Source organism: Armigeres subalbatus, chromosome 2, assembly GCF_024139115.2.
Source record: "Armigeres subalbatus isolate Guangzhou_Male chromosome 2, GZ_Asu_2, whole genome shotgun sequence".
Taxonomy (NCBI): Eukaryota; Metazoa; Arthropoda; class Insecta; order Diptera; family Culicidae; genus Armigeres; species Armigeres subalbatus.
The window spans coordinates 375,953,347-375,972,381 of NC_085140.1; the positions used below are offsets into that span (position 1 = coordinate 375,953,347).

The 19,035-nt window shown below is 37.8% G+C and overlaps 1 protein-coding gene across 7 annotated transcripts in view; it reads right to left on the reverse strand.

Annotated features, from left to right (window-relative positions):
- The window catches only part of LOC134213115 (polypeptide N-acetylgalactosaminyltransferase 5), a 261,161-nt gene that overhangs the window by 155,203 nt on the left and 86,923 nt on the right, over positions 1–19,035 (reverse strand). For 5 of the 7 annotated variants that reach the window (XM_062691728.1, XM_062691733.1, XM_062691731.1 and 2 more), the window contains one exon: positions 14,333–15,349. In XM_062691728.1, the coding sequence (XP_062547712.1) occupies positions 14,333–14,512 (180 nt within the window). In that variant the 5' untranslated portion in view covers positions 14,513–15,349. The remainder of the gene's footprint in view (positions 1–14,332; positions 15,350–19,035) is intronic. The other 2 variants (XM_062691729.1, XM_062691734.1) reach the window with 2 other exon arrangements.

The following is a 19,035-nucleotide window of genomic DNA, read 5'->3' on the forward strand; positions in this document are numbered from 1 at the left end:
TCGTGAGGTGGCCCATCAATTATTTTAAAACAATCAAGCCGTTGGCTTCATAGAATACTTCCTATGCTAGAAGACAGATGTTGTGGCGAAGCGATCTGCATTTGGTAAGCAAAGTTATAAAGGTATCAAAAATGTTCATGTTGATGTTATTCTTTTACATGTTAAATTGAATTTCTCATGATTCAGTATTTCCTTAATAACTTTTCTTGAAAGCATCAAATCGTTTCGCAACACGGACGATCTGTTTACTTGCAAAATTTCCTATGTTGCTCCCACACTAGGACTTGAGCTAATCCACTTTGAGCGTCGCAGTTTTTTTGTGTGGCACATGCATGGAAGTTTAAAAGGGTCAATTAGATTTGTTTTTAGCTGAACAAAATGAGTAATCATTGAAATTCATTAAAAAGTGAATAGTAATAAGATTCTTGAAGTACGAGTTAGGCTGCCAATAGAATGTATTGGGGAAAATTGTTATCGAATTTCAAAAATCGACATTGCTTACAAGTTTCATTACCCCAAAATATGACCCCATGCCTAAGAGGTGAGCCAGCCTAGGGCTGCAAACCTCTATAATAAAGATATAAAAAAAAAACCCCATGCAAAATTTGAGCTCAATCGGACATGATTTTTAGGGGTGTCTAAAATTCATCAAAGTTTTGAAATATTTACCCATGAAAATTTTCCCAAGGGGAGAGCAAAGGAAAATCCGATAATCGAATTTTTGTTGATGATGCCAAATGGCTTAAAAATGCATGAAATGTCGAGATCTGATGTTACTCCAAAAAAAATCGATGAAAAAAATGTCATCAAGTCCCAAAAATGTTCTAAGAGAAAAAATCGATTTTATTGCATTTTTTTTAAGATGGCATCAGATCTCGACAATTCATGCATTTTTAAGTCATTTGGCATCAAAAACAAAAAATCGATTTTCGACTTTTCCTTTGGCCCCCCTCAGAAAAATTTTCCTGAGTAAAAATTTCAAAACCCCTAAAAATCATGTCCGATTGAGGCACCCCTGAATCATGTCCGATTGAGCTCAAATTTTGCATGGGGTCATATTTTGGAGTGATGAAACTTGTGAGCAATGTCGTTTTTTGAAATTCGAAAATGTCACTTTCATTGGCACCGTAGTACAAGTACATTTGGGCAAATCAAAACAAAATGATGGCTCTGCAGCATTTCCTCACTGATGCGTTCTTGTGTGAGCTCCAAGATTCATACTACTTCAGTTCAGTCGCTGTCGTCGTTGGGTGCAGACGATGCTCTGTGCAGCCTTTATAGTTTTGTAGCCATCAGTATAGCAAGCAAACCTGTCCTCAGCAAGAGCGGGAGAAACCCGACAAACAAGTATAGTATACTTCATACGCTGTCGTTGTTTCTGGGAATCAAAAGAATAAGCCGGAATCGTTGGAAACCTCGAATGAGTAAGTCATCGATGCTCCAGAAGAAAATCCGAAATCAGAAAACCAGAGGCAGTCGGTGGTTCGTAAAAACACACATCCGGGGAAAAAATTAAAGGATGAAAGATGTGATTTTTTCATCAAATGCTGTGTCTGGTTGTCTAAGGTTTTCACTGGTTTTGTTTTCTGCATCTGATAGTAAAAAAGAATTGAAGTGTCAAATTTTTTTATTTTTTTGTGAGAATTTCCCCGCGTGCTGCGTCTGGTTGGCTGGTCACCGGACAGACAAACAGGGCTACTATATATTTATTCACTTGTCATAAGACGAGTTTGTACAATCCCATTTAATTCCACCACTTAATTGTACCTTGACAGATACGTATTTCGACCTCAACAGTAAGGTCGTCCTCAGTGTCTCGTACTTGACTCGACTTTTTTCTTATACTAGCAGACCAGACGAACTTCGCTTCGCATAAAATAGATTTATTCTCTGATTATTTCTTGAGTTATGCAAAAAATTCAGTTTCATTTGTATGGGAGCCCCTTCTTCCAAAGGGGGAGGGGTCTCGAACTATCTCAAGAACCTTCCCCGGCCCTAAAAACCTCTGCATACAAATTTTCACGCCGATTGGTTCAGTAGTTTCGGAGTCTATAAGGTTCAGACAGACAGAAATTCATTTTTATGTATATAGATTTATATAATTTCTATTGTTCTCGGCTCCGTAGAGTTTTAATGAAACAGCTGAGCCTAATAAATAAACAAATGAGATAAAAAGATTAATTCTACTATTAGCTTTTTACAGAATTTCAGTAATTCCTTTTGAGTAGCCTGTTAAATAAAAAGAGTAGCCATCGAGCAAGTGAGTACATTGCGTGTTCAGTTGTCGCAAAAATGGTAAATTATGTGTTTGGTGTTCGGTGGCTCATGCGCATGTATTACGCTTTGCTCCGGTTGAAACAAGTGCAATCTTCAATGGTTTCCAATAGCCATCGAGCAAGTGTGTACAGAGCGTCCAAAGCGCGATCCTTCCCAGTTTCGATATGCCACTGGGTATTTTTGCTGTGATTTTTTTTCTCTTGTCGACAGCATAGGTAATTGATTAATGCTTGGAGGATCGTGTGTTAGCGCTGCGCGTCGTTTCGGTTGTCCAAAACGCGATCCTCAACGGTTTGCATATACCACCGGGTATGCATGGTGCGGAGTGTTCATGCTCGGTTAATCGACACTTCGAAAGGTCTGGTTTTGCTGTGCTTTGTGCGGTCCAGAAGTAAATCAATTGATACGCGTTTGATCGTGTTCCTGAGCTAAATCGGACATGATTAGGGGTAACTCAAAATTAATCAAAATTTTATTTTTTTTCTCACAAAGGGAAATTTTTTGTTGTTTTTGATGCTAAAGAACTCCAACTTGTTCTGCGGCTTACACTTCTTGCATTTTCATGAGTAAAAATTTCTACACTTTGATGAACTTTAGGCACCCCTAAATCATCCCAAAAATGTTGTAAGACAAAAAATCGATCAAAAAAAATTTTTTTTGTGTAATATCAGATATCAACGTTTCATGCATTTTTAAGTCATTTGACATCAAAAACAAAAATTCTATTCTCGACTTTCCCCCTTGGGAAAATTTTCATGGGTAAAAATATAATACAGAGTGCTGCGCGTCGTTCCGATCGTCCAAAGCGCGATCCTCCACAGTTTGGATATGCCACCGGGTATTTATGCTGTTTTTTGACGTAAACTACGTCTAAGGGGAAGACTCGGATACAGGGTGTAAAATGAAAATTTCAAAATTGGAACCGTCACGAAATCATGTAAGATTTGTAACACTAATAGGTCCTTCATCTTTCAATGGATTTTAAAGATTTATATATCAATCGATTCATTAACTTTCCACCAATTTTCCAGTACTATTGAAACTTTTGAGTATCAACGCTAAACTATTGAAAAATTCAGTTCTTTTATGCATCCCCTGTGCAGCGCGTTCCAATCCTTGGTAATTGCCTACTTTAAGGGTATTAACAATTGTTGAACTGGGGTGGGGTGTATGAATGGGGAAGCCCAGCTACTAGACAGTGGGGTTTCTACTTCCTCCGGAGTGGGAGATGCTGCTAAAGCTGGGTAGTAGTGTCGGTTAGATAGTTCCTTCTCTTCAATATAGAACGGACTAATTGGTTCAGTTTACTATATTTGGTTTTGCGTAGTTTACGTCGACCGATCGTGTCTTGTATACAACCCCAACCTTTTTGTTTCGTCGATGGACAGCATAGGTAATTGATTAATGCTTGGAGGATCGTGTGTTAGTGCTGCGCGTCGTTTCGGTCGCACGCGATCCTCAACGGTTTGCATATGCCACCGGGCATGCATGGTGAGGAGTGTCCATGCTCGGTTCATCGACACTTCGAACGCTCTGGTTTCGTTGTGCAATGTGCGGTCGAGAAGTAAATCAATTAATGCGCGTTTGATCGTATTCCTGCTCGGTGTGCTGGTAGTTGATTTGCTCTGCTTTGTGAAGGCGGTAAAATTTTGTTTAAAAATGACATAATCGCATCGCTTATCAGAGTGAATTTAGATCCAACGATGCATACCGACTAGCCGATAATCCTTCCTGTGTTTTTTTGTAGAGACCCACAGGTAAACACGGTCTTCGAATAGCAAAAATCACTTACTAACAGGGTTCGACTTTCTCGCTCACTCACGCGACAACAGATCGCTCCACTATCCTTTTTATCCGGATAAATTACAGTGCGATAAACTCCGGCACAAGCGATGGTGCGGGAAAATGTTATTCCTCTTCTCATGTTTCGCGACAAATAAATGCTGCTTACTTTGGCTCTTTAAAGTGATTGAATCTGACGACGCGCCACAGTACACCCGGTTCTTCTTTTTATACGGGTGGATTTTAGTTCTCCTTAATTTTTGTTGATAAATGCTTTAAAATTTATCTGGAGAAGCGACGAGAAGGAAAATTTGGTAGATCAGAACTAAATTATTCGGCGAACCGGCGCTCACGAAATTATCACCCGTAATTCTATCCGGATAAAAATGTTGTGTGAGAATACTTCCTGACAGGGGAACATGAAAAATCACACTCCGCTAAAGCGATTAATCCTAGGTTTTTATGCATATGAGTGAGAATTTCGAAGTCTGCCTACTATTATTCCTTCCCTCTTCCTAGCTGACTACAAGGACGTGACCGGGGCGCTGTTATTGATCATTTGAATATTTGAGTCACTGAAACTTGCACACTGAGAATGTTTGAACAATCCCAGTCTATCATTCAGTTGATTCTTTGTGCAATTTCACTGATTCTGGTCAATCACGGAGTAGCAACCATGGATATGTGCAGTCAGTCAAAGCTTGAGCAGACTGAAAAATTAAAAAAAAATATGGCTTTTATTTCTGTGCTAGATGATGGTGAAAGGGTTGTTCCGGTAAATAAGACCGAAATTGTGGATTATTTTTTACAGAAGTAGTAATAGATAGAGATATGATTTTCTGGCAAAATGTCAATTAAGTCATGCTCTATAATCTCCATTTTATCAATCTCAATCAACAGCAAAAAATTGATCAATTATTATCGCGGTATGCGAATTAAAAAATACGGTCAAACGATATAGCAAATGGCTGTCGTTTATCAGTTAATGATTCTTGAAGCAAAGGTAAAAGCCCGCAATTCAAATCAATATTAGTTTGTGGAGACCATGAAATAGTGTTTGTCGATAATGAAGAAGGTCCATGCCAATTTTCATGTGACATCTTCTTCTACACTTAGATTTCTTTTTTCGTATACAAATAAAAATGAATTGGTTTGAGTTCGTATCCTCATTGATTCATCGGATTATTTTCATCCCTACAAAAGTTTGCCCGACCTCCGACAGGTTTATAGTTTAATTTTTATAGTAAAATCACGTGCTAAGTTGTGGAAATCATGAAAAAATAAAATAACTATTCGTATGAAAGTTTGCCAGCAAAGTTCGTAATTTTAGATCTTTCCTATATTAAAGCTACAAAAATATATGTCCTTAAGACAACCAACACGTTCTTCGATTTATCGACTAATTTTGCAGTATTTCGTCTCACAAGTATATTCAGCACACCCGAGCCTCAGGGAATCATCGTAGTAGTGCTGCAGTTCCATTTCGATTTATTGCCCGATTTGTGTAGACTATCCGACTCACATGAACAGCATGCTCATCGGGCGGTTTAAATTTCTGGGGCATCTATCGGTGCCAGGGAAACGTTTTTTTTTTCATCGCATTTACTCTAGAACCCTTCCATTGTTTCCCTAATGGAGCGTGTGCTATGACATTCCATCCGACCGGAGGGCGTCCTACTGCATGCAACCAAACCAGCCAGCCAACAACTAAAACGACGATAGCAAAGGTTCACATTCCGTCCAACTAGTCGACCTGCTCGGTCGAACGTATGTGACCCAGATTGTATCAGTTTACATTGCTCCTTCGTCCGTGGTAATGGACTCAGTTGTGGACCAAAAATATCATATGCAGTTTTGGCCAGTCAAAGATCTTGAAACAAATCACAACCATTCCCTGGCGGCTTTGATGGTCTTCACAGTGTTGACTTATGTTCAGCCAGAAAATGGAAACTCAGGATCTAAATTTTGCAATTTATGTATATTCCCCAATAGACCATATTCACATTTTTTTTATTTGTAATTGTGGATCGAGAAAGGGATGCCTTAAAAAAATTAAGTAAATTATCTAGACATAATTTATCACTAATAGTTATGGTGGTAGGTTTTTCAGGAGGCTGTGTCAGCGAACAAAGATTGTGCCCACTCGAATATAAAATGTAGGAGCTGCCCATTGTTCAATAATGAGACCCGCGGAATTGAAAAGAGCATGCTAAAGACGGCTTAAGTTATATAGAGTACATAATATAAGAATCTGATTTTGTTTTATAGAAACACAGATACAAAGGTCTTCTATTACTTTGTTTTTTTTTCAGTAACTGTTTAAACATTTTAGAAAGTTCAATTGAAACTTTCGATGAACTAAGAGATGAGCCAGCCTTGGGCCAAAAATCACTTTAATAAGAAAAAAAAACTTTCGTTGGTAATCAACATGGGACAATTATGCAATAATGCAGTATTTTAGCTCCAGGGGAGAACACGCTTTGGCTCTTTACGTTTTATCAGCAATCGGGTTCAATTTTTTAACCATGACTCACATGTTGCCCTTTGGCAGTTGTGTGCATGCGAAATGCGACAGGCTCTAAAAGGTAAACAACCCGAGTATAGGTGAATGACAAATCAAAAGCAATAAAATACATTTCTGGAATATTCTAATTACCAGGATGTTTGGTTTTATCACTCTTATGTAACAATCAAAAAACCGATAAATTACCTCATGATATTATGTTCCTTTGATATTCAGTTTTGTTTTTAATATTACTGTAGGGAATAGTAGAACACATCAACAACAAATTTTGCATTTTAAACCAATATTGCTACATATTCTTTGATGTGTTTTAAAATTTCAACAATTAATTATTTAAATATTTTTAGAAAATATTTTATCATTAGTTTGTTATAACGAAATGAGTGAGCCTTCGAATGAAGTGTCAGATATTAGTTTAATATCTCAACCCTTACATAAAAAACCAAATCGAGTTTTACCCTTCAATTAAAATAATTGTAACATTTGTTATTCATTTACAATTTTCTTCTACCCGGGAGTGAAACGGATTTCAGGAACCTACCTTACCCAGCTCGCAGTTGTTTGACTGCCGGTAGGACTGAATGTGGAACGACGCTGATGACGTTATGAAAAATATGCTGTTTTTAACATTTACATTAGAACGATGGTGGCATTTGGCGAACATTAAGGTGCGGTGAAGAAGCGTTGCCGCGTGCTCATTTTGATATACCTTCACGTCTGTGTGGAATTTTGCAAAGACCATCTGCTGTTTAGTGTGGCTCGTCATTGGATTTGTTGGTTTAGTATTTTGCGATCATGGCCATTGATGTTATGGAACATTTTGGATACGATGAGATCATTATTATTAGTATTGCTGTGAAACATTGTTGCGATGCTTAGTTGCTTATTTTTTATTCACAATGATACTGGAATGATTGTTGCATTGGCTACTCTTTAAGTTAAAGAAATACATTTTTTTTAACGAATTTGCATATTTGTTTAGTTCGTTAATAAATTTGTTCTGGGCAATAAATTAACACGCATTCTTTGCAACCTGCAACATACTAATTTTGGATCTTTATCTAGTAAACTGACCTCAGAATACTATTATGTTTGACACTGATACAAGGCAAAATATTTACTCATTGTTTATTAGCACTCCAACATAAAGAACAAAACAAAACAATCGTAGATATATTTGCTCTTTCCGATGAGTCACTCTTTAAGCACATCATACTCTATTTCAAATAGAACAACTTTCAAAATCTGAAAAACAAATCCACAATTTGCCATCGGCACGCTGTCTACCACTGACTGTTCCATGGGGATTGTTTCCCAACTTTGTGTGTATTTAAACTCGAGAAAGCAGTCAACGTTGGCAAAGAACGACAGAGACTGTCAAGTCAGCCGCAAACGGCCTAGCCGCCGAGAGCTAATTCGAAATTAATGTACACAACGATTTCTTGTTTTCGGTTTAGCACCGGTTCATGTTTGCTCAGGAGCTTCTGCTCGAACCGACTACGAACTTTCCGGATGGGTAAAATTTTACGTTTGTTTTTCGTTTACCGCATTTGTCTCAACATTAGCGCGAAATGAGAATTTCTTGATGTATCTTTTGAATTCGAGCATATATTGTGGAACCGTATGGGCAAAACACTTGACCAATATTCCGTGAAGGAAAGAAGTTCAATGTTATTAGAAAACTTGTTTGTATCATATCAGTAGTAAAGCAATTAGGTATCAATTGAAAAGAAATTCGTATACGATAATGTAATATGAGAGTTACTATAATTCGATGATCTGATGTTCGACAATTTTAACAAAAATTTTGCTTAAGCCTCAAGTATAGCAAAAAGATTCTTCTATGGAGCATGTTACATTGCAACATACATAAATCGGTATATCCCTAAAATAAATGACATTATGTAACTACAGAAGAAAAAAGCAAATCCCCGCCACACAATATAACTTAATACTATCGATACAACTTCATAATAGTTATCAAGCTTCCAATCATTGCCGTCTGCTCTGCTACCCCCAGAGCGTAGTATGGCCAACTACCATAACAACTTCAGTGCTGCTCATGCGGTCACAGAACAAGCAATCGCTCTTCGTTCGTACAAGCTGCCAGTGACCGGATTACGTGCGGAATCGTATTCGTGGAGGATAACCGGCACTGCACATTTAGATCCCAACCAAACAGCGCGAACAACTTGCAGCTGGTGAAGGTATCCACGTAGACGAAAACAGGGTTGGTAGCAATCAAACGGATTTATAACCTATCGTTGAAGGACACAAGAAAAGTAAAACATTGCATTTTCTGCACGATAGGTTTTATTTATGAAAGATTTAAATTTTTGCTCGCAAATATTGATGATGACCAATTGCATTTGAAAAAGTTGCTTTAGCGACATTAAATTCGGATGAAATTAGTCACTTTCAGTAGCAAAACAAAAAAAAAACTTGGAGTATGATGGGGTCATCAACGGAAGCACACAAAAATAAATACAGTGGATTCAGGTTCAACATTTATACGCTGTATAGATCTAGCAGACCAGACCAGACCAGCTAGAACTGATAGTAAAAGCATAACATTGTACAGTGATAGACATTCGTTTAACCGAGCTCAAGATTTGGTAATAAATTCTGAAAACAAATCTCAAACATGTTTTTATTCGGGATATTTTTAGTCTCAGTGGTAGTGTACTTGAACCGCTTTCATGAGAAGGAAACGAATCGCGCGCGCACACACACATCGAACCAGTAGCGGCGAATGTAAACATTCAAACATCGTTTTGAGCCTAGACATTCGTTTAGCCGAGACTCAAAAAAAAGTTTTTCCGTAAAAATATCCACTGATTGGAACACATATCGGCAGAACAACTAATAATCTTCAAAGTGCGTTAATAGTACGGTGTTTATTTTTTGTTGATAGATGATAAAATATTTTTTTCAGGAATGGCGAAGGGTACTCGCCTAACAGAAGAAGAACGGCGTATTATTAACGTCTCAATCGCACGGAAAATTGGTCGTTCTGAGAAAGTGGTACGTAATTTCCTTAAAAAAGGTTCAAAATATGGAATTAAACCTGCTACCAAAGAACCAAACTGTCTTTGAGGCTGAAAGGTCAAATCAGACATGAAGCCACCCAAAATCGGTTGTCCTGCTCGCAGATAAAGGAGAAATTGGATGTTCCGGTGACTCCTCGGCAGATTGCTCGGATTCTAAATCAATCGCCGAACATCAAATGGAAGAAACTGCAAGGAAAACCGAAGCTCAATCTCACTCATAAGCAGAACCGGCTCAAGTTTGCCCGGAAGTACATGGATTGGAAGACAGAATGGCAAAACGTTGTGTTTTCTGATGAGAAAAAGTTTAATTTAGATGGTCCGAACTGTTATAGTTGCTATTGGCATGATTTGAGTAAGACCACTGTCGTGAGATTGAAGCGAAACTTTGGAGGTGGAAGTTTGATGGTATGGGGTGCCTTCTCCTACCATGCAAAGCTTCCGATTTGTTTCATCTCGACCTGAATGAATTCTGGAATGTATCTGGAGCTATTGGAAGATGTTTTAATCGGTCATATTGAAAATGACGCGAATGATGACATCATATTCCAGCAGGACAATGCATCTATCCACGTCTCCAAACAATCTAAGGCTTGGTTTGCTGAAAAAAAAAATTCCGCTCCTGGAGTGGCCAGCTTGCAGTCCTGATTGCAATCCCATAGAAAACCTCTGGGGAATCTTGGCTGCAATGGTTTATGCAAACGGACGTCAATTTGACAGCATTTCTAGTCTTAAGACAGCAATTCAAGAGTGTTGGGCCAAAATAGACATGGCAACACTGCGAAAGTTGTCTGATTCGATGCCAAACCGCATTTTTGAAGTAATCCGAAAGGATGGTGGCCATACAAAGTATTAGCTATCGATTATCTTCGAAATTCACTTTCACATTTCTTATTTACAGTGAAATTTGACAATTCGGCTAAACGAATGTCCACCCAATTTTCAATATTTTTTTCTTTATTTTTATCAAAATGTAAGTTTTGATGATGAATTTGTTGAGAATAAAAGATATCCATACTATAAGCTCAAAAAAGCATTGGGTTGTGTGTTTTTTCCCAAAAACAAAGAAAAAATTGGGGTCGGCTAAACGAATGTATACCACTGTAAATCCGGAGATTGCGAGTTCGATTCTCAGTCCGGTCTAGAATGTTTTCGAGTGGAAAACATTCTCGACACTCTGGGCATAGTATATCCATTGTACTTGCCACACAAGATATATACTTATGCAATGTTCGTCAATAAAAAGTTATCAAATGATAACTGAGGAAATGCTAATAGAATACTAAGTTGAAAAGCAGGCCAAGTTCCAGTTGGAAAGTAGAGACAAATGCCGTTAATCCTAGATTGCTCCCGGGTTGTGTTGGGGTATGGGTTTTTGCCTTTCGCGTATGCTAAGTATACGTAAAGGCTATAGGATCACTCCAAAACCGAACGCAAATAAATGTGAATTGATGGAATTAACTGAATCTATCTCCCTAAAGTCCGATTTTGACCTCTCTTATGTGCTTTTTTTGTTACTCTTATGTGTTTTCTTGTTTTATAATACACGCAAAAGGCACCGTCACCGCTAGGTGAATTATTCTGGGTTTTTTTACTGTAATTAGCATCTCCTAATACCAGTTTGGAAATCCTTCTAACGTCCTGGAATTGTTCACCTGTCCATAAATGGTCATTAGGAAGCATTGCCAGTGACCGCGATGGCCAGATAGCAAACAAATCCAATGAGGCTTTCTTTCCGGCCGAATGCCGATAGGCCGAAAACTTGAAATAAATTTTCCTCAGATTTCAATCGATTGTGAGTAGTGAGTAGTCCACTTTTCACTACACAACGAGATAAGAAGTGAAAAGTCAGAAATGAAAAATGAGGAGTGATAAGTAAAAAGAGATATGTTTAAAGTGTGAAGTGAGACTTGTGAAGTGAGAAATGAGAATTGAATTGTGAGAATCTTCTTCTTATTGACATTACGAACCCACACCCTTATTTCTTCCTACTTTTTTCCATTTTACTTCTGCGTCCTTTCTTTACTCTACTACCTATTTCCTGCTTTTCCTTTTCTCCTCCTTAGTTTTTCCTATTTCCTTCTACCTTCATATTTTCTTTGTTCTCTTTCCTTTATATCTTCTGCCTTCTTATACCTTCTTTCTTATTTTTAACTTAGTGTTTCCTTCTTATTCTTTTTTTTCTTTCTTATTCCTATTTACCTTTTTACAGGAGGAGGAACAAGTCCTTTCGTCTTCCAATTTTTTCTCTCTTCTTCCTTCCTCTTTCTGTCTCTCATCCTTGCCTTACTTCTCATCACTCCTCACTTATCACACCTAACTACTCAGTACTCATTTCTAAATATTTACTTCGAACATCTCACTTCATACTGGTTACTACTACTCACATTTCACAGCTCACTACTCTGTTCCATTCAACTTTTTTTACATTTTGTGCGAGAAATCATTTGATTTCGATCAAACGTAAGACTGTAAAAAATTAATATCTTTAAGAATAAATATGGCACTATCACGGTAATAACACATTCCGCGGGTTTTTATGTGTTAATTGAGATCGTTCAAAAGAATAGGAAGACTTTCTTTTGAAAAAAAAAATCTTTGTTTTGGCCATAACTTCTTTTTGTCTTCTTCTTATTGGCATTACATCCCCACACTGCACTGGGACAGAGCCGCAGCCGCAGTTTCTAAGCCAGGTTACTAGGTCCGCCGCCAGGTCTTATGCTGACATTTGTATACCAATGGAACCTTACTACTAGCGAAAAAAATAGTTTGATTTTATAGGTTTGAAAAAAAAAATTGCCAATTTTGCGAATTTGACATTTCAATTTTGTGGTTTGGTTGTGGGCACTTGAAAACTCAGCTAAAAATAAAGAAGCATGAACAGAAACCTCCCAGGTTTAAAGAAAAGGAATAATTTATTCATTCTAATAGTCAGGAGCCACTAAAAAATCAGAACAATCCACCTAGCAGTGATGATGCCTCCATTGCTGAATTAGGGAGGATATTTAAAAAAAAATCACATAAGAAATGTCTAAAATAGCACTTTAGGTAGATGGGTTTCAATTTTTCATTGATTTACGTTTTATTGATAAACCACACAGTCAAAAAAATACTGATCAATCACCCTAGCTGTAATAGAGCCTTTCTCGTTCATTTAAAAAACTAATATTGTGGCCATAAATTTTGATCCCATAGTCCAATCTGATCAATTTTTAATAGGAAACAATGGGACATGATTCCCCGTCGAATGCAACTTGTTGCAAGCAAATCAGTAATGGGTTTGTTCCAAAAAGTGTGGATATAATAACTAGACATACCCAAAAAACAAAAATATGAATTAAACTCTTTCATTATTTCAATCAATTAGGCTAGATGTGCCAGTTGTAGCTATAGCACCAGTTGTCGCACTAGTGCTTTATATGCCAAATGGCCAATCAAATCACCGCAAACCAAGTTCATATCGATAAAGCATATTCATATGATACGATAAAACCTTTGATCTCCTCCAAAACAAGCAAAGCATAATTGTAAAAATTGATTTTGCTTAATTTTTAACGTCCTTTGCACCAGTTGTCGCACAGTGGTCCCTATTTGGCCAATCCCATAAGAAAACAATGGGATTTGCCAAATAAGGAACCAAAATTAAGAATAGTGCCACAACTGGTGCATGTGTTCCTATTATGGATTAATCAATTTTAATTATTATACAAATTTTATTGCGGTTTTCACAGCTGTTCTAAGGAGCAGGAAGTAAAACCTTTCGCTTGAGATATTAAGTTCACCCACATGCCTTTTACTTATTTAAAAAAAAAGTTGTTCTTATGTATGGCGACAATTGGTACACCCACCCTATGTCTAAATAATTATAAAAACTGCATAGAAACATCATTTGAAATAAGTTAGGGGACAACTAAAACGATATTGAATGATTTGTCAACAAAATAAGGGTGCCCATAACCAAACCAACAAAGGTGCCCACAACCGAATTTCACACCCTTTTTGGAAAATGAAGAAAAAAAATTTGCGCTAAAATTTTAATGGCAATCGTCATTGAGCCTCAAAATAGATTTAATTTACTGTATAAATATCCATTGGAACTCACTTTTTGAATTAAAACACTTAAAAAAACTTTTGTGTTGTTTTTTTTTTGTAAAAAAAAAACTGATTTGTTCCTTGTTCTAAGTAGAGATCCCCATCCGGTTTGATATTGAGCACAAAAAATCATGTTACAATGGCCAACTAATAACGGTTGCCAGAATTACAGCATCTGTTATCTGTCAAAAGATACGTAGGGGTGCCCACAACCGAACCTCCTTCCCTACATTCTTTCAAGAATCAAGGTGCAAGAATCAGAGACCCATAATTCATTCAAAATTGTGTTTAATGTTTCTCATATCGTTTAATTGTCGATAATAACCATTCGAAAGTATCGATGAGCTATTTATCTATATGAAATAGCTTTACAAACAAAAAAGCTCGATAAACCTCAACTAACTACAAGTTTTTGTCGGACGCATCGCACACACAAATATACACTCATAAACCACATATAAATTTTCATTCAATGTGGATATTTTTGGAACTTGCCGAAATCATGTTGGCTTACCAAAATACACGTTGGCTTCAAGTGACGAAACTACGAAGAAAACTAACTCGCTACGAGCCCTGTGGGAAAATATGACAAAAGCTACTTTCGACTTACCTCTACATCGTACTCGCCAGGCCGCTTGCAGAGCCACGTGGAACCACCGAGACAGTCGGCGTAGTTCATTATCAGAACCACATCGATCAGCAGCCACACCAACGATGTGAGCAGCACGATCCGACATGTGTTGGTACGAATTTTACCCCGGAACATTCTGGAGTAGTTGAAGTTGGTCATTCTACACTATGTAAATAGATGATGGATTGAATTTTGGTGATAGAGTTGCAACAACTCCAGCACCAACGTTGCGATATTTGAGCAGGAATCTGATGCGTGGTGTTGCTGCACGGAACGCTCGGTTTTTTTCACATTCACTTCCGCTGACGAAATAAAGCTCTCACTATAGTTACCACCCGGCACGTGCACTGTCTGCCGAGGCTGTTACCTGCTGCAGTGCACCGGAACGCTTCCGGCCGCTGGCGATAAATAGGAATTGAATTTCATTAACACATCGCACTGCTACGGTACTCTTCGTCGGCAGCACCGTCTGTCGTTACACACATACGCACGGACACACGCTATATCTTGCTCAGCCCATATGAACACAAACAGGAACGGAATTTTGCCGACTCGTTGTCGTCGTTGCTATTTTGTAACCATAAATTATTCACACTACGGCTCACAACATCTTACCAAGAAACGGCACAATCGCTACTGACTTATAACAAAAACCTTAAACAACAGATAACCAAGGTTGTGCGGGCCTTTCCATAGCCAAACTGAGCAAACATATCACACACGATAACTCACTAGGGATCTCCAGCACCCGGCAGCCCACTGGCATATTTCACGCTGCCATGAACAGTTAGGATTTCATAGCGGAAACAAATAGGCAAAAAAAAATCGAACACTGCTACACCACTAATCGGAAAAAGCACGCGGCTCGGATTAATAGGCCGCTATCAAAAAGTGTAAGTGCGCAAAACTCGTTCACATTAATTTTTGTTGGTGCTTTCTCCGCCACATGCTGCTGCTGCCGCCGCCGCCGATGCCTATTAGCGCCGATTGGTGGGTCTGAAAATGAAATTTGAAGAGGTCGGAAACACAACAATTAGCAAATTGTGATGGTTATATTTATGTTGAATTGAGTGGAAAGGCACATGTGAATGGCACTGTTAAATTGTTATCGAGTTGTTCGAGAGTCGTTCACATGAAGTGGTTCGTGAAATATAAAATTTATTTAATTTGTTCGGATTGCTGAAGGCATGTTAGGATATGGTGCATAAATATGTTGCGTGGAATGCCAAAATGCATGTTCTCGGAAATTTATGTTCGCTAATATCAATATGACGAATGACTGCTTTTAATGTCATCATGCGCCACGATGGATATTTTGGCTCTCCATTCCTCAAGGGAGCTTTAGTGACGTTAAAACTTGTTGAAAGTTCTGTAGTTATTAATTAAAGAACACATTTTGAGTATGAAATATGTATCGGTTTTTGCAAACAAAGATTCATTCAGTTATATGAAGATTAATTCACTGGAAAAGAAATTGCTTTGTAAACCAGTCTCAAGCTAAAGGCTTCACTTTGATATTGTGTGTAGATAACATGCTTTTAATATGTTATAGTAGATAAAAAAGTCATTCTAAGCCAGACATATATTTTTAAAATTACAGTTGATCAAAATATTACAAACAATTAGAATCATAACTATGATACTGAGTTTTGAAGACTTGATCGGTAATTGAATTTCTCGGATGATTAAATTATTTCCTGCATTATTCCCGGTCGTGCACAGTTCCCGGGTTTTTCGATTTTCCCTTCCACCACCCTTCCAATGTTCTACTATATTTTTCACAGTCAGTAATTGAAAGCTTTGCCTACCCGCTAATTGCATGACTACGTCTCTTGTGTGGTAAGTACAAATGCACAGGGAGTCGAAAACGTTTCCCACCCGAGAATATTCTAAATCGGACCAAGAATCCAGCTTACAATCTTCGGATTCTTTGATCGAAAGGTAAAATGCAGACTCCCATGATTGATAAATAATTTTACGGTGAGGTAACTTTTTTTAAATTTATTCGTGGATTGTAATGGTTTTAAAGCGATGAAAATTGAAATAAGACCGTCAAGTGAGTGTCAGTAGGAAATGTAGAAAACATACATCAATCCTTGTTTTCGCTATGCTCCGACACCAGATATGCACAAGCAATCCGAAACCATAACTATATTTTTTTCATGTACGCATTCGATTTCTTTGCCCACCATGGAGAGGCCAGTCGCAACATCTGTAATAACCGTTATAACTTGTGTGATGATAATAGTGCTGCTTGCTTGAACCACTAAAGCAGTAGAATGGGAATACGAACCCAGCAGATAACGATGATCGATCGTTGCAAAACCCATTATCCGGTTGTTACAATGCGGTCATAAATGCATCCATAATGAAGTTAATGACTATTATTCGCAGAACAGAAGCCTATAACAGCAGAGTGGAACGCTCGGTTTAATAAGGTAGATAACGCCGAAATGTTTACCCGCCCCGATTAAACCGGATGTATAGGCCTGGAGGTGAGAACTGATGCCGGCGCCCATAAGATTTTAATGATGGATGAAAATCGTGTGCCACCCAACGAAATAGATTCAGTGACAAGACACGAACAATTATGCTTGTTTATGGATGAACGAAGGTTGCGAATTTATGAGACTGAATATCATCGATTACTCCATTTTTATGCAAAATCGGATCCAATTAAAATTATTCACCTGATGCAATGGGGGCTGCGGGCGTGTTTAGGGGTGATTAGATTTGTAATTAGATAAATTCAATATGCATACTTTAATCGATTCACAGATTTCTGAGAAAGTTCAGGTGTCTTGTTACCTTCGGAGATGTGTATCACTCGTTAATTTGACTAGACTACTCAAGGACTAGAAACTATTTCAACAAGTGGGTTTTAATCTTCGCTTTCTAAAACAGATCAAACTTCTTCCCCATTACGAAATTATTCGAAACATAAACACCATTTAGCAAAGATTTACCCTTCCAGTGTTTTCGATACCATCCAGCTGTATTTTCCATTGGCCTATTGTTTGTTTTTCTATGCATATTGCATATGCTTAGATTGCATAACTCTACGTCTACGTTTCTCTGTCTGGCAAGAAAAGCAACAGCAGTTCGCAAACAAGTCAGTCGGGCAGTGGTATCTGTATGCCACATATCATTTAGCATACAATTCGTAGCAAGGGCATACAAGGAGATACGTGTGTGAATATTTGATCCTTGCGTTTAACATTGTGGCAATTTTCGTGTTCTTGGTACATATTCACAAGCTTTTTACTTATGGTATATTGCCGGTGCTCAACTAAGAATTTCAGATGAACTGATTGCAAATTGAGAACTTTCGATGCCATCACCAATAATGCATGAATTTGCAGATGACCAATGAAGTGGAGGATTGGCGTATGACCTAACAAATTTTGAAATTTGTGTTTTTGAATGGGTTTGGATGGGATTTGAGACATTCAGTCTAACCTACATACAACTTGAACCATTGGTAAGAATATATACACATTTTTACTGCAGTTAGTTATGTATGAGCTATCGTCATTGATTCAGCGATATTACAATACCATTTTGTAAAATCAACTTTGGAAGGTGAAACTGTCGAAATAAAATGTAGGTGAACAACAACGAAAAATAGGCATTTTGTATATTTTATGGAATATGAAAATGTATGCTTCGTTGATTTAATATTTGAATTGGGTTTGCGTTACCTTCCTGATAAAGTGAAAAAATCTTGCCGTTGCACTGAACAGTTTATTTTGGATTATTTGTTGCATTGTTTATAATGTAAGCATTGATCATCAGATGTACTAAGAAAATGCCACATTCTATTCTTTATTGCAGAAAATAATGAATATTGATAGATGATAACTATTTGGTATTCACTTAATGTTAAATGCCTACACTCCGGGTATAGGCCACCCAACTTGGACATTGATTACAATGCGGAATGTGCATATGCACAATATGTGAAAGATTTAATTTGTAATTGTTATACACCACTGAGTGTTGTTTAATTGAAAATCTAAAAATAACTCTGCAGGATCTTAGTCAATGCAAGTTTATAAAAACCAATGGATCAAAGAACAGATTAAATTTTTTTGAGGTACAAAACCCAGTGTTCTTGTTAAACAGTAACAAATTTCTGCATTCAAATCCTAACAATAGTAGGTCTGTGATATACCTATTTACCATATAAAAGCATCTCAAACGACAGCAACATTATCGCTCTATCATCATCGCAGTCGTATACCCGTTCACCGTGTCCAGGCTTGAGTAAAAAATGCACCACACCGGTCTTTGTATCGGCAGCAACAGAAAGGAAAAGTGCAATCCTCTAACTGCATCTAGATTTCCAGATATCATAGAAGAGAAAGAGGAACGCTATATTGGCTTTTGTTTTATCCACTTGGTTGGGTTCTTTCGTTTTATTTGGAGTGAAACGGGGAAGGGAATAACCCCACTGCGGCGGGTTTCGGGTGAATACCTTCGCCTACGGAGATGCAAATGCTAGACCCGCTGCACCGTGCAGTAGTCTGATATGATACAGCGACAGAGCTTTCACAAAAGGTGCAATTTGACTTTGTGCAATCATCATGGCACGTTGAAACTATTCTTCTTTGTGGTTTCGGTCGGAGTGTGCTCGAGAAGAGGATATTGCCAAGATCAAACAATGCAATGAGATCGATCAA